We start from the raw sequence: 14,129 nt of genomic DNA on the forward strand, positions 1-14,129 counted from the left end.
CACACATTTCTAATAATTTTACTTTAAAAAGGCTATATTAGTATTTCCAACTGAATCATGTTTCTCAAAAACCAAGTAACAGCTTGATATATGAGCAAATAGTCTTCATATTTTGTAGTGCTTTCCGTCTCTTTTCACACTAATTTCTAGAGTTTTATGTAACTCAGTTGTTTGGTGTTACTATTCACAAGAAGATCGAGTCTTTGTGACGACCGTAGTAATGAAGCAGCCATTCACAGCTGCCAGAGCCAAGCACAGATTTGCACACCGAGAGTCCCAGTACTTAGGAGGCTGAGTCAGAGAAACAGCTACCCTGGGCTACATAACCAGAACTTAGTCTCAAAAAGAAATACTTTAAAAAATATAGACATTTATTAACACTTCTATTTTCAAGTATCTAAATATAAATTTTACGTTTTTAATCACACTGCATCACTTTAGTAAGGTGTCAGTAGAGTAGTTAGCAAAGGCCAGTGCTTCCCAATGTGAGCTCCATCAGTGTACTGCGAGGCCCCAGCTCCAGACTGCGTCATTTGGTAGACCACAGTCGGTGCTGGTGATATGAAAGGAGATCACTGTGCTTTTTTTTTTAAGATTTATTTTTACTTTTTTTTTTTAATTTATTGAGCTCTACATTTTTCTCTGCTCCTCTCCTCCCCCCCCCTTCAATTCTCCCCCAAGCTCCCCATGCTCCCAATTTACTCAGGAGATAATGTCTTTTTATACTTTTCTACTTCCCATGTAGATTAGATCTATGTAAGTCTCTCTTAGTGTCCACATTGTTGTCTAAATTCTCTGGGATTGTGGTTTGTAGGCTGGCTTTCTTTGCTTTATGTTTAAAAACCACCTATGAGTGAGTACATGTGATAATTGTCTTTCTGTGTCTGGTTACCTCACTCAAAATAATGTTTTCTAGCTCCATCCATTTTCCTGCAAAATTCAAGCTGTCGTTATTTTTTTTTCTGCTGTGTAGCACTCCATTGTGCAAATGTACCACATTTTTCTTATCCATCCTTCAATCAAGGGGCATTTAGGTTGTTTCCAGGTTCTGGCTATGACAAACAAAGCTGCTATAATCATAGTTGAGCACATGTCCTTGTTGAGCATCCTTTGGATATATACCCAAAAGTGGTATTACTGGGTCTTGAGGAAGGTTGTTCCTGAGAATTCGCCACACTGACATCCAAAGGGGTTGTACTAGCTTGCATTCCCACCAGCAATGCAGAAGTGTTCCCTTTTCCCCACAACCTTTCCAGCATAAGCTGTCATCAGTGTTTTTGATCTTGGCCATTCTTACAGGTGTTTTGATTTGCATTTCTCTGATGACTAAGGATATTGAACATTTCCTTAAGTGTCTTTCAGCCATTTTAGATTCCTCTGTTGAGAGTTCTCTGTTTAGGTCTGTACTCCATTTTTTTATTGGCTTATGTGATCTTTTGGTGTCCAGTTTTTTGAGTTCTTTGTGTATTTTGGAGATCGGACCTCTGTCTGATGCGGGGTTAGTGAAGATCTTTTCCTATCCTGTAGGCTGTTGTTTTGTCTTGTTGACCGTGTCCTTCGCTTTACAGAAGCTTTCAGTTTCAGGAGGTCCCATTTATTAATTGTTTCTCTCAGTGTCTGTGCTGCTGGGGTTATATTTAGGAAGTGGTTCCCTTGTGCCAATGTGTTCAAGTGTAATTCCCACTTTGTCTTCTATGAGGTTCCGTGTGGCTGGCTTTATGTTGAGGTCTTTATCCATTTGGACTTGAGTTTTGTGCATGGTGATAGATATGGATCTATTTTCATTCTTCTACATGTTGATATCCAGTTATGCCAACAGCACTTGTTTAATATGCTTTCTTTTTTCCATTTGATATTTTTTGCTCCTTTGTCAAAGATCGTGTTCTAAGATATATGGATTGATATCCGGGTCTTCGAATCAGTTCCATTGGTCCTCCTGCCCTTCCAGAGGTTCTGGGTTCTATTCGCATCACCCACATGGTAGCTCACAGCTATCTGTAACTCCAGTTCCAGGGGCTCTTATGGCCTCCTAAGAAACAGGCAGTGGAGTGATACACAGACAGACGTATAGGCCAAACACCCATAACTCATAAATAATAAATTTCTTTAAATTCACGTGTATGCAAACCTCAGACTGCTAGAAAAGACAGTCGATGCCTTGGGTGGACAGCTGCACTACCTTGAGTACAGACGTCTCCTATAATGGTATTCTTGTGCTCAGCATCTTTAATGAAACTTTACATGATTTAAAGCTCAGATATGTATATAAGTTAATGACTATCTCTGAAGTATTTGTGAGGATGTTTGAACATTATTCCTATATAATTATTTCTTCAAATATTAAATGTGTATCACCAAGTTGCTGAACAGGCACTTCCTCTATGACAACTTACCCTAATTACCTTAGCAAATATTAAGTCTGATTAGTCCTTTTGCAGAAATTTGATTATAGTTTGAAACTCATATTGTACTGTAGCAAAATAAAAGACATACAACATTAATTTTGTGGTAAATAAACCAGATTGAACTCTCACACTTTAAAAAAATGACCTTTAAATGTCTTATCTTTAGTTTTTAAACAATCTATTGATGGTGAAAGCCCCTTTTACTTTTTTCTTTCTAAAAATACTATAGAGCCAAGTGCGATGGTACACACCTGTAATCCCAGCACTTCGGAGGTGGAGGCAGGAAGATCAGGAGTTCGAGACCAATCTCAGCTACATAGTGAGTTCAAGGCCAGTCTTGACACTATGAGACCCTCTCCCCAAAACCACAGCAACACACACACACTGCTATGGAATGTTGTGCTGTACAATAGAGAATTGACACCTCAAAGGGGAAATGTGAAAGAAAGGTTTCTAGTAAGCTATTGTTAGGCAGAAGAAAGAGTAAGAGGTACTGGTGACTCACACCTGTGAGCCCAGCATTCAGGAGCCTGAGACAGGAAGATTACAAGTCAGCCTGGGCTAGGAGAGAGACAGTCTGTCAGAATTGGATAGGGATGGGGGTTAAGAAGGAGAAAGGGGGAGAAGGAACAAAAGACACAGCAGACAGACATACACATACACACACGAATTGAGGGAACTTTTATACTCACAACACATGAAGCCAAGGTGTTAAACGACACACTGAACTCAAAACCTTTCTTCACAGAGACTTGTGGAAGGAAGCTGTATATAACATAGCCCTTTGCAGTATTTTAAGATTTGTCTTTGGTTCTCCCAAAGTCTGTTATGATCTCCATTATCCACTGTCTTCCCTGTGAGACAGCTGGGGCACACCTGCTTTCTAGTTACATCTTTATTTCACAGGAAAAGATTGCTGGGTGAGAAATATTTTGCTGCCAGTCAGTTTCACTAATGTCTTAGTTCTTATAGAGTTTTAATTTTAAACGCAATCTCATTGTTAGACAAAAGGCTCATTTCCTACAAATGACTTTAAAATAACTCCCAAGAAACTTCACTTGCTTTTATCTGAAGGATTTTTATAAATACAGAAAGTATCTCTCAGCGTTCACAAGATAAAGATAGAGGAAATAATTTAGGTTCTTAACTTCTATTGCCCATCCATCACACTCCAATTTCTCGGGAATCTTGAAAGTGTTGTTCAGGCATCAGTGTTTCCTAAAGAAAATCCGGGGCCTGGGAGATGGCTCCGTGGATGCAGTGCTGCCGGGGCAAGCATGAGGAACTGAGTTTGATCCCTAATACCGCGTGTTGCGCATCTGTAACCTAGTGCTGGGGACAGAGTCAGGAGGACTCCAGGGCCTGTTGGCCAACCAGTTTAACTGAAACAAAAAGTTTCAGGTTCAATGAGAGGCCCTGTCTCAAAAGAAAAGAATTGTAGAAGACACCCAGTGTTGACCTCTAGCCTACACACAGAGCACAGCCAAACACAGAACACACGCACGCAACCGTCTACACACCCCACAAACACATTAGGAGCTTCTGAAAAAAACTCAGTATTTTAACTTATTTATAGTTAAAAATTAGTTTAACTCTCCAATTCTTTTATTTAATATACATTGATTACATGAGCTAGGTCCTTGCATCTGGTGTTCAAAGCACAGCCCAGATCGTCTGAGTTTAAAGTCAGAAATTGGCCAGAACTGTAATATACAAGATGAGACTCCTTGTTTCAAATGTAAATATAAATAACGCCCTCATCAGTGGTAGAACTGACAGGAGCCAGCTCTGCTGTGCCCGTTGTCCACATTGCTCGGAACACCGTGGTCCAGGGCAACCACTGTGCGCACCCTGCAAGAAATGTCCATCCATTTAAAGTGCAGCCGTCTGCAGTTCTTTATCTAAGAAAAAGTACATTGTAAATTTTGTGGTTTTCTATGACTTTATCTGGCTGTATTTGTGTTGTAGATACCCCACAGACAAATGTCACTCATGTGACCCAGCTGGAGAGAGACACCATCCTCGTGTGCTTGGATTGTAAGTTTCTGTTTGCAACTTCTTTGGTAATATTCCTCTCTTTATACTCTTGAGTGACTTCGGTTTTTCTCTAGGTTGTATAAAAATAGTGAATCTCCAAGGAAGATTGAAATCCAGCAGGAAATTATCATCAGAACTCACCTTCGATTTCCAAATAGAATCCATAGGTGAGTCATTGCTTTGTTTTTCTTTGCATTGACAACTATTTAAAATGATCTGTCTGATAGTTACAGATGTTGTAAATATATATTGCTAAGGCCTTTTTCATTTGGGTATAATATGAAGTCACTGTCAGGCTCCTTCTACATCCTCCAAGTCTGCGAGGTAGTCACATGCACTGTAATGTGTCCTTCCTCACAGCTGTGGCATTCACAAAAGAAAGTTGAACAGCATTTCTTATAACATGTTTATGAGTTTACATTTCCTCCAGAATCCTGTAGATTCCCTATAAGTGCTCTAAAGTTTGGCACTCGGTACATCCTCTGTGGTTTTGCCATTGTTGCCTGATGTTCAGAGGACTTTGGTATATAAGAATTCTTCTCCTGAGAGTAGTGATGTATCCATGTATCCCCAGGATGCAAGAGGCTGAGATAGAAAGAATGTGAGTTCATGGCCAGCCTGGGCTACATAGCAAGTTCCAGTTCAGCCTCAAAAACCTAGCAAGACCCTGTCTCAAAAAGACAAACAAAACTTAGTTCTTGCCATTTTCTCATGATTGGTTGTATTCTCTGGAAGGGATTTCTGGAATACCAGTATTTTAAAGTGCTGAGAAAGCAAAACAAAAATGATGGTGATGTGTGGTTCTGAAGAGAAGAATAATTAGCACTTACTGTGCCCAGCTTTGGGGTTGGAGGTTTGGGGTTTTTAAGTATTTTACCAATAAAATAGTTTTTTTCATGTACCTACATTGGCAGAGGGTGAGGCCAAGAGCAAACAGTTTGTTTGTCAACACAGATACAAACAGAAGAAGAATGGTACAGAGAGAAGGACCAGAGTGTTGTGTGTCAGTGGAAAGATGATGCCAGCACCATTAATTTTCTGCAGGAAACAAATCGGATTTCTTTCTCACAGTTACACTATATCAAAGTTGTAAATATGGAACTGGAAGATAGAAATACATAGAACTGAAATTTGCCTTATTTATGTCTGTGCCCTATGAGCTGCTCCTAATGCTATGATTCAGAAAATATTGTGCAGGTTTTCAAAAACAGGCACAAGAATGAGGAGTGTGCCATCATCGTTTATAATAAATGGATGGCAGTTGGAAACTTCAACATAAAATTACCTTGACAACGTAGAACTAGTTAATGCAAACAGATGTGCGAATGATGAATACACAGTTGACTGGTAGAACTAGTTAGTGCAAACAGATGTGCGAATGATGCATACACAGTTGACTGGTAGAACTAGTTAGTGCAAACAGATGTGCGAATGATGAATACACAGTTGGCTGCAGTGCTGCCCGAGAGAGGAAGAGGCCAAATGAGATCTGGGTTGAGTTGAGGGGATCCAGGTGTTGTCTTTGTTTGAACCAGAGGGAAATGTGGTTGAATATTTAGATCTGATAATTGGCAAGAGTGTGCATATGGCTTCTCTACTGTTGTCTGTACTTTTCTGTGTGTTCATATGTTTTATTTTTAATTACTTTACCAAAACAAATGTCTAGTGCATATTTTCAGTAATTTTTTTCATACCAAAAATATGAATGCATCCTGTATATTAAATGTTTTAAATCCCAGAGGTAAAGATGCCATTTCTGTGCATACTGAGATTAGCCATGGGATCATTGCTCTGCGGGATAGGCAGGCATGAAGGGATGCTTGTCCCTGAACTTCTGTACTATCAGCAGTGACTGAGTTTTTCTTGCCTTCTAGTTTGTCTACAAGACAGTGTGCTCGCTTTCTGGAAACACGGGATGCAGGGTAGAAGTTTTAGATCTAATGAGGTAAGCCGTCCTTTGAAGTGTGTTCATTTAGTTGTCCTCAGGAGCCAGACATCTTAGTGTTAGGAGGCATGGGCCGGAGGATCATTTGAGTTAAGAGTTCAAATCCAGTCTAAGCTACATAGTGAGACCTGTCTCCTTTTGTTGTTGCTGTTTTATTTGAAAATAGATTCCTTTCTCATAGAGTCCATCCCAACCACAGTTTCCCCTCTCTCTACTCCTCCCTGCTCCCCTCCTCCCCTCTCCCCCAGATTCACTTCCCCTCTGTTTCCTTTGCAGAAAAGCCTCCAAAAGTTGACAGCCAAACAGGACAAAACAAGATACAATAAGATTAGGCACATGCCCTCATATCGAGGCTGAACAAGGCCACCCAATGGAGTTAAAAAGTCAGAGATACACCCACTCCCGCTGTCAGGTGTCCCACAAAAACAAGCTAACAGCCTTAACACAGACACAGAGGACCTGGCCAGGGTCCGTCCCTGCTTGCCATTTCAGTCTCTGTGAGCCCATGTGAGCCCTGCTGAGTTGGTTCTGAGGGCCATGCTCTGATGCCCTCCATCCCTCCAACTCCTGCAGTCTCTCCTCCCTCTCTTCCAAGGGCTTCCCCAGTCTCCTGAGAGGAGAGACCGATGGAGACCTCCAACCCTCTCCACATAATGTCTGGCTGTGAATCCTTAAAAAATTAAGTCGATGACACAAAATCTGTGTCAAGCAGTTCTTTCAACTGTACCAAGTTCCTGAGTGCTCCCTGCAGTGCTCTGTGTGCTGCCTGTGTTTAGTGCAGTGCCGAGAGCAGCGGCACTGTCTCCTCTCCGTCAGCTGACTCCTTCACCCACCAGACACACGTCAACAGCAGTGACTCCGCAAGCCTTGAGGGGCCACCTTGCGTCCTGACCCTGCTGCCTTTGTTCATGATGGTTGTCCCCTTTGCATGAGCGCTTCCTGCTGTACCGAAATAACTCTTAAAACATATGACGTACTTAATTCAGCTCAGCCTTTCTGCTGGCAATGCTGGTTAGCATGAGCAAGAAGAATGGTTGCCCCTGAAATATTATAGACAGGTAAAACCATCAGAAACTTCCCTGGGATCCCCAAGCTGATCTCAGCAGCGTCATTTGAGCAGGTTGGAATAGAAAAGGGGGCTCAGGCAGGAGAAAGAAGCAAAGAAAATTTGTCCAACAAGTTACATGGAGGCCTTTTTTAAAGTACACAGTGAGATCCTCAGTGCGCCCCCAACAACATCACATCCGTCCTCAGGCACTCACAGGCCTGAGCACTGTTGCTGAAGTGAAGGTCTTTCCTTCACCAGAGCTGGCTCACGCTAAGTGTGAAGAGACACTGGTGTCTCTAGAACAGCTCATTGTAGGATTTTGATGGAAGAAATTTCACTTCAACGTCAAATTGAATGTTTAAGTTTCAGCCTACAACACTGAAGGGCTTTTTGCTAGAGGCATAGTTTGGACTATTTTGTGTTCTCTAAGCCGTCAACACCGAGCTTCTCTTTTTTATGGTTTCAATCTTTGTTCCTCAAGTGGTTTGCAGTTGGTCACACTAAGGAGCAGCAAAGCAGGGGAGCAGCTTGTTCGTCTAGAGCAGTCCTTAGAGGAGTGCCAGGAGGACTGTTCCAGTCCCCGGGAACCAGAACTGTCCCAAAATGCAAACTCTGCACTGCCTTTTCAGGGTTTACTGTCACAGTTCATAGCAGGCACTCGAGGCCCAAACCAGCTTTTAAAGATTTTCTGGAAGCCTATGATCTAGCAACTAATTTTCTTTCACCAGTATTTTAGGATTAATTCCAGATTCACAATTAAGTTTCTCCTTAACTAAAAACTTGCTGTGAGTATAAGCTTATAACACATAGTGAGGCAGAGACCGTCTCTATGCTACAGACTGGGAGCTGTGGGTGGTGGTGTTTGCAGTACTGTGGCCCAGAACCTATCCTAACAGGATTTTATACTGCAGCCAGGCGCGATGCCACATACATAAGAGACTGAGGCAGGAGGATCAGGAGTGCAGGTCTATCCTGGGCTACATAGCAAGACTGTCTCAAAAGAAAAGAGAACTTTTAAAAGATTTTTGTATCTTTAATTTGAGGAATTTTTAAAAATTATTTTTTAACTAAACAGGTAACACAAGAAATTTCAGATAACACAAGAATTTTCAGGCTCCTTGGATCTGACAGGTATGAAGATGGGTGTTACAAAATGTCCAGTACTAAGTATGTTTTCCAGATCCAGTGTAAGGCTGGTTACTCTTTCAGGAGAGTTGAAATTTCTGCATGTTCAACACTGTTTGCTCCTTGTTTAACTATTGAGAGACGAATCTTCTGAGTAGCAGGAACTTGTGGGCCTGGTAGGACTTACTTGCTGCAGTCGCTCTGTTGAAAGTGACTCACGGTGCATGTTAACAAACAGAACTCCATTTTCATGCCAGATAAGATTCTGAACTTCTATTCTGAATCACCAGATTCTAAAGTGCAAGTTGTGTAGGATTAACAGGAAGAACCAAGCCTCTCTCCCTCTCCTCATCCCTTGCCCTTCACCCCCAAGTCCTAGAAGAACTTTGATATGGACGTAGGCAGTGGTGGGCGCCTCCCAGAGCTGGAACTGGCCCTTAAATCATAGTTCCTGGAAAGGGGTCTGTGGAAGGCAGCCGGGTGGCATTTAGAGAGCTTTCTGACAGAGAGGCAGTGACTTTTTTTTCTTAACTGATGTTAGTTTTCATAAATAAATGACTTTGTTTTGTTATGTGTTTCTTACTACTTCTAGGGTTGTGGTTTTGGAAAGTAGGCCAACTGATAACCCAACAGCAAACAGCAATTTGTACATCTTGGCGGGTCATGAAAACAGCTACTGAAGACATGGCGTTGTTGACAGTGACCTGTGGAGACGGGGCCCATGGCCGCTGCAGCGTTTGTGGATGCAGGGAGCTGCACAGAAGCTGCAGGCACCTGGCTTCAGTTCCTTCTAATTTATTGTGGATGAGACAGTGGGAGAACTTTTGTTTTGAGTGGTATGATATATTTAGCGTACTGAACCACACAAGTGCTTAATTCACTGGTATGTAATCTTTGTACATAGCAGCAGTATTTTTCTGTGAAACTTCATTTGCTGAAGACATACACTAAGAATTGATGTAGATAATGTACTTTTATGAGATGTAAAAGTGTCTTATCTGTACAGATGTAAATGTTGATTAAAATGCAACTGGGGTTAATATTTTAAGAATTCTTTAGTATATTCTTGGGTGTGGTTATATTACAAAATGGGATGCCAGCAATGAAACAAGACATTTAACACTATTGTATTTTTATTATATGTAATTTAGTAATATGGATATAAATCTTGTAATTTTTGAAATGGTAACGAGCTGTAATCATTTTATAATCTTGTTTTTAATGTTAATGCGAGCACTGGTGTTTCTCCTGCACAGAGCGTTGAGCTGGAATGAGCTGAGTCACGGAGACAGCTGTGGCGCCGGAATCCGCATTTGGCTCCACAACACCTTTTTACATGTGTTTGGATTGTTTTCTATGTGAAAGAAACAGATTAGTCACCTGTTGTAGTAACTGATGGTTTTCTATTGAAGCAGAATCGTGTAAGATTCACATGCAATCACAGCATGGCGGTGCCATGATAGAACCCGCAGCTGTGGTCGGGTTACAGTGTGCACACTGTCCGGAGCCCACACTAGACATTTCACATAATCACACTGAAAAGCTCTAACATTCCAGAGTGGTCAGATTTCTCGTGGAATTTTTACTTTTGTTGGCCTTTTTGTTTTTCTCTCTTCCATATTTCTTTTGATTTAGAGTATTAATAATGGCCAAATAATTTAGTTACTACCTCATATAAACATTATAATGGTTACTACACATCACAGGAACTTAGTTTGGTTAAAATCATTTTTGATTGTTTTTTTCCAATGGAATATATCTATCTTATCAAGATGGATATCAAGTTATAGCAAAATGCACACTTCTGGCTCTCTTTGGTATATGTTCTTTATATTTTGATGTATGTATACACTAAGAACAAGCTAAATTGTGATTTATGCTCTTCATTTATTTTAATTGATAATGGTTTTAAATATGTTCCTGATTGTACATACTGTAAAATAAACATGTTTTTTAACATGCTGTTGAGTAGTTGCTTCTCATCCGCCTTAGCAACATTAAGGAGAAATGCTTTGATTAAGAAATGCACTTAAAAGAGTCATCATGATTTGATCTGTGTTTGTAAGATAATATTCTCACACTTGAGAAAAGGCCATCTTTTGTAGAATCATGGATTCTTGTCAGGAAAATTAAACACTCATGATATTTTGGTTAGAGCAAGAGTTGGCAATTAATATCTTAGCCAAATCTAGCCCATCCCCTATTTTTGTCAATAAAGTTTTTTTATTTACTTTTTAAGTATACAATATTCTGTTTTGTGTGTATGCCTGCAGGCCAGAAGAGGGCACCAGGCCTCATTACAGATGGTTGTGAGCCACCATGTGGTTGCTGGGAATTGAACTTAGGACCTTTGGAAGAGCAGGCAATGCTCTTAACCACTGAGCCATCTCTCCAGCCCTGTCAATAAAGTTTTATGAGAACACAGCACCAGTTATGTATTGACCTGTTGTCTAAGACCATGTTCATACTTAAGTGTCAGACTTGAATGGTTTCAGAAGAACAGCCTGGCCTGCAAAGCTCAAGTGTCTATCGTCAAGCCCTTTACAGAATGTGTTTTGTCACAGCCTGAGATAAAACAGGAAAGGAGTGTTGGGGGTGCAGTGCTGAAGGTCAGGAATCCAAAGATGGGGTGGGAAGAACGTGGCTGCGTGACCAAGAGATGTTGTTCCTATTGACTCTTACACAGCCTGTTCCAGCAGTCTTGGATCGTTGACTTCAGAGCCATTACTCTGTCTATAATCGGAGCAGTTATGGTTATTATTTTTCTAATACATCATAAACAACCAACATTAATTTTGTAATCACCTTTATAAGAATAACATCACTAACTAGCTGAAAAACAGACTTGTGGGCAAGCTTTTAAGAAACCAGATTCTGCTCTTAGCATTGGCTACCAAGGCGGATGATGCTGTTGTGGGTTACATTTCAGCAACGTTCACCACATTAAACCACTGAGCACTCAGAAATACTGCCCCTCCCTGAACGTGTCTATAACTGGTTGTATTTCACAAAATATCCCTGGAATCAAACTCTTTAGGAGTAAGGGCCACTAATCTTTGTTTCTATGAGGTATAAATTGTTCTGATATGCCCCATGAGTAAGAATCGCAGGTACCGATTAACTCTAAGTCAGCATCTCTGAATGTGGCCCAAGGAGCACTGGTTTCAGAATATCATTTGGATGACAGTTTCCAGTGCACACCCCTAGGCTCTGCAGAAGAGATCCACGCACATCAACGTTGGAAACAGTCATTCAACTAACATTCAGGATGCCTTTCTTGTTAACTGTGCTTCAGAAAAGGTGTGTCTGAGTTGTGTTTAAGTAGAGACCACAAAATAAAGGTCTAGTCATTCCCATCATTACTAACACAGAAGGGAAAGTACTGGACTAGGGGATAGCCTGTAAACCCTGAAAGGACTTCTAACATCTGTTGGGGATTTCCTATTGAGGTAAATCAGAAATCCATCCAGTGAGGGTACTTGGTGAAATGAAGGTAAATAGCAGAAGTAAACAGTGTGCTAAGGGTTATATGCCTGTAATCCCAGCTGTGGGGGAAGACCACAAGTTCAAGGCCAGGCTGTGTAGAGCAGGTGCTCTCTCCTGCATTTGCTCTCTCCCTTTCCCACCGTATAGATGTATGTAAACACACACATACATATATATGTATCTACACATATTCTTTATATGATGTAAGTACACATATAAACAAAAGATACCGTGATTGTGCTTTAGGGAAATAGCATAGGTAGAGGAAAAGAAACTTAAAAGTATGCAGGAGGAGTTCGAGGCCAGCCTGGTCTACAAGAGCAAGTTCCAGGACAGGAACTAAAAAGCTACGGAGAAACCCTGTCTCGAGAACAAAAAAAAAAAAAAAGTATGCAGGAGTGGTCTGGTAGGAGAGAGGCTAAAGTTTAGACATGCAAAAATACTGCATGTTCAAGTGATATTGGACGCCGTGGAGCCTAAAGCATGTGGACCAGGCACGGTGCTGGAGAGCAGAGGTGGGCCAGCCAGAGTCTATAGGCGAACAGCTTGGAGAAACCAGGAGTCTGCACAGTCATCCCAGTACTTAGGAGGCAGAGATGGGAGACTCAGTTCATTGTCTTCCTTGGCTACGTATCAAGTGTTCTGACCAGCCTGGGAAACATGAGATCCTATCTCAAAAGAGTGGAGAGGAGCCCAGTCGTGGTGCCTAAGGCAGGCAAATCCCTGAGTTTGAGGCCAGCCTTTTGTACATTGCAAGTTTGAGGACAGCCAGGACTGACTAGAGAGACCCTGTCTCTAAAAAAAAAAAAAAAAAAAAAAAAAAAAAAGTCAGGTGGAAGGCTGGAGACGTGAGTCGGTGGATAAAGCATTTTCCAAGCGAGTGTAAAGACCCAGGCTTGAATGCCTAGAACTCATCACGTAAAGCTGTGCTCAGTAGCAGCCTTTGCAGTCCTAATGCTCTTGGGGCAAGAGCTGGAGAGACAGGACAAACTCCCTAAGTTCACAGGCCACTCTCATACACAAAAGCAAACAAAGACCCTGTTTCAAGGTGAAAAACAAGATGCCAGAGGCCACACACACAGTCCAGTAAAAATGGAAACAGCCCCACAGATTTATACATAAAGTGACTTGATACACCTGATGAAAAATGTCTTCTGGCGTAAGGTCAGAAACCATACAAAAATGTGTAGGTGTTTTTAGGTGAATTTAGTGGATACATGGTTCTGGTCCTGAAAGAGGAGCAAGATGCATGTGGTCACTAGTTTAATTTCGTTTAAAATGTGGTACTTGAGCTTATTAGTGAGGAATGGGGGCTGAGGTAGGGAAGACACCTGTATGGAATAAGGGAAGTTTGGGCAGCGTATATAGAGACAAAGAAAAAAGAAACATGGTAGCTGGTGTGTGTGTGTGTGCCGATAACGACTCGATTTCTCTTTCCTGAGGTTTAACACGTTTGTCTCCGTCACATTCAATGACGTTTACCTTACTTCCTTCTCCACTTGGACGACCAACCTTGTCCCTTACTCTGAATCCGCCAGGCACTCTGGAGCATTATTGCTGAGTTAACGAAAAGATGTCAGTGAGCCACGGCGGATGACTCAGAACCTGACTCCAAACAGTACAAGATAAAAGAGCTAAGAATGATGGATTACTAACTCAAGGCTGCCCTGGCAGGGAACAAACCCAGCGAGTTCTGGGTGGAAACCTTTGTCCGGAAGCTGCGCAGCCTGCGCGTCCCCGTTGCCCTGGCAACGCCACTGTGGCTCGTTCTCTCGGGAGTTCCCGCGCCGCTGCAGAGGACGACTCAGGCTGGGGGCCCCGCGGCTGTCCACTGCGTCGTCACCCTGCCTGCCTCGCCCGAGTCAGTGCCGCGTAAGTGCGGGTTCCCAGGCCGGGGATGGCCGAGAGAAGTGGGGGTCTGCGGGGCTCCGGAGGTCAGCCACTCGTAGGCCGTGGGGGTGTGGGGGGGGGGGGGGACACAGACTCACCTGTGCATCTAGGGATCGCGTGTGGCCTGGACGCAGGGAAAAAGCAGTAAGCTCAGAGGCTTGGAAATGAACCGAGTTTTCACCAAACGCCAGGT

General features: G+C 42.1%; 2 protein-coding genes across 7 annotated transcripts in view; both read left to right on the forward strand.

Moving 5' to 3' along the window:
* The window catches only part of Map4k3 (mitogen-activated protein kinase kinase kinase kinase 3), a 156,790-nt gene extending 146,268 nt beyond the window's left edge, over positions 1 to 10,522 (forward strand). For 2 of the 5 annotated variants that reach the window (XM_050163486.1, XM_050163487.1), the window contains 6 exons: positions 2,635 to 2,724; positions 4,374 to 4,442; positions 4,517 to 4,609; positions 6,317 to 6,387; positions 8,511 to 8,566; positions 9,153 to 10,522. In XM_050163486.1, coding sequence (XP_050019443.1) covers positions 2,635 to 2,724; positions 4,374 to 4,442; positions 4,517 to 4,609; positions 6,317 to 6,387; positions 8,511 to 8,566; positions 9,153 to 9,240 — 467 coding nt within the window. In that variant the 3' untranslated portion in view covers positions 9,241 to 10,522. The remainder of the gene's footprint in view (positions 1 to 2,634; positions 2,725 to 4,373; positions 4,443 to 4,516; positions 4,610 to 6,316; positions 6,388 to 8,510; positions 8,567 to 9,152) is intronic. The other 3 variants (XM_050163488.1, XM_050163490.1, XM_050163489.1) reach the window with 2 other exon arrangements.
* Positions 10,523 to 13,795: 3,273 nt separating this feature from the next.
* The window catches only part of Cdkl4 (cyclin dependent kinase like 4), a 43,421-nt gene continuing 43,087 nt past the window's right edge, over positions 13,796 to 14,129 (forward strand). For both annotated transcript variants that reach the window (XM_050163495.1, XM_050163496.1), the window contains exon 1: positions 13,796 to 13,918. The gene's annotated coding sequence lies outside the window, so the exon portion shown is untranslated. The remainder of the gene's footprint in view (positions 13,919 to 14,129) is intronic.

This window comes from Alexandromys fortis, unplaced genomic scaffold (assembly GCF_014885135.2).
Source record: "Alexandromys fortis isolate MF-2015 unplaced genomic scaffold, M_Fortis_MF-2015_v1.1 scaffold_136, whole genome shotgun sequence".
Lineage (NCBI taxonomy): Eukaryota > Metazoa > Chordata > Mammalia > Rodentia > Cricetidae > Alexandromys > Alexandromys fortis.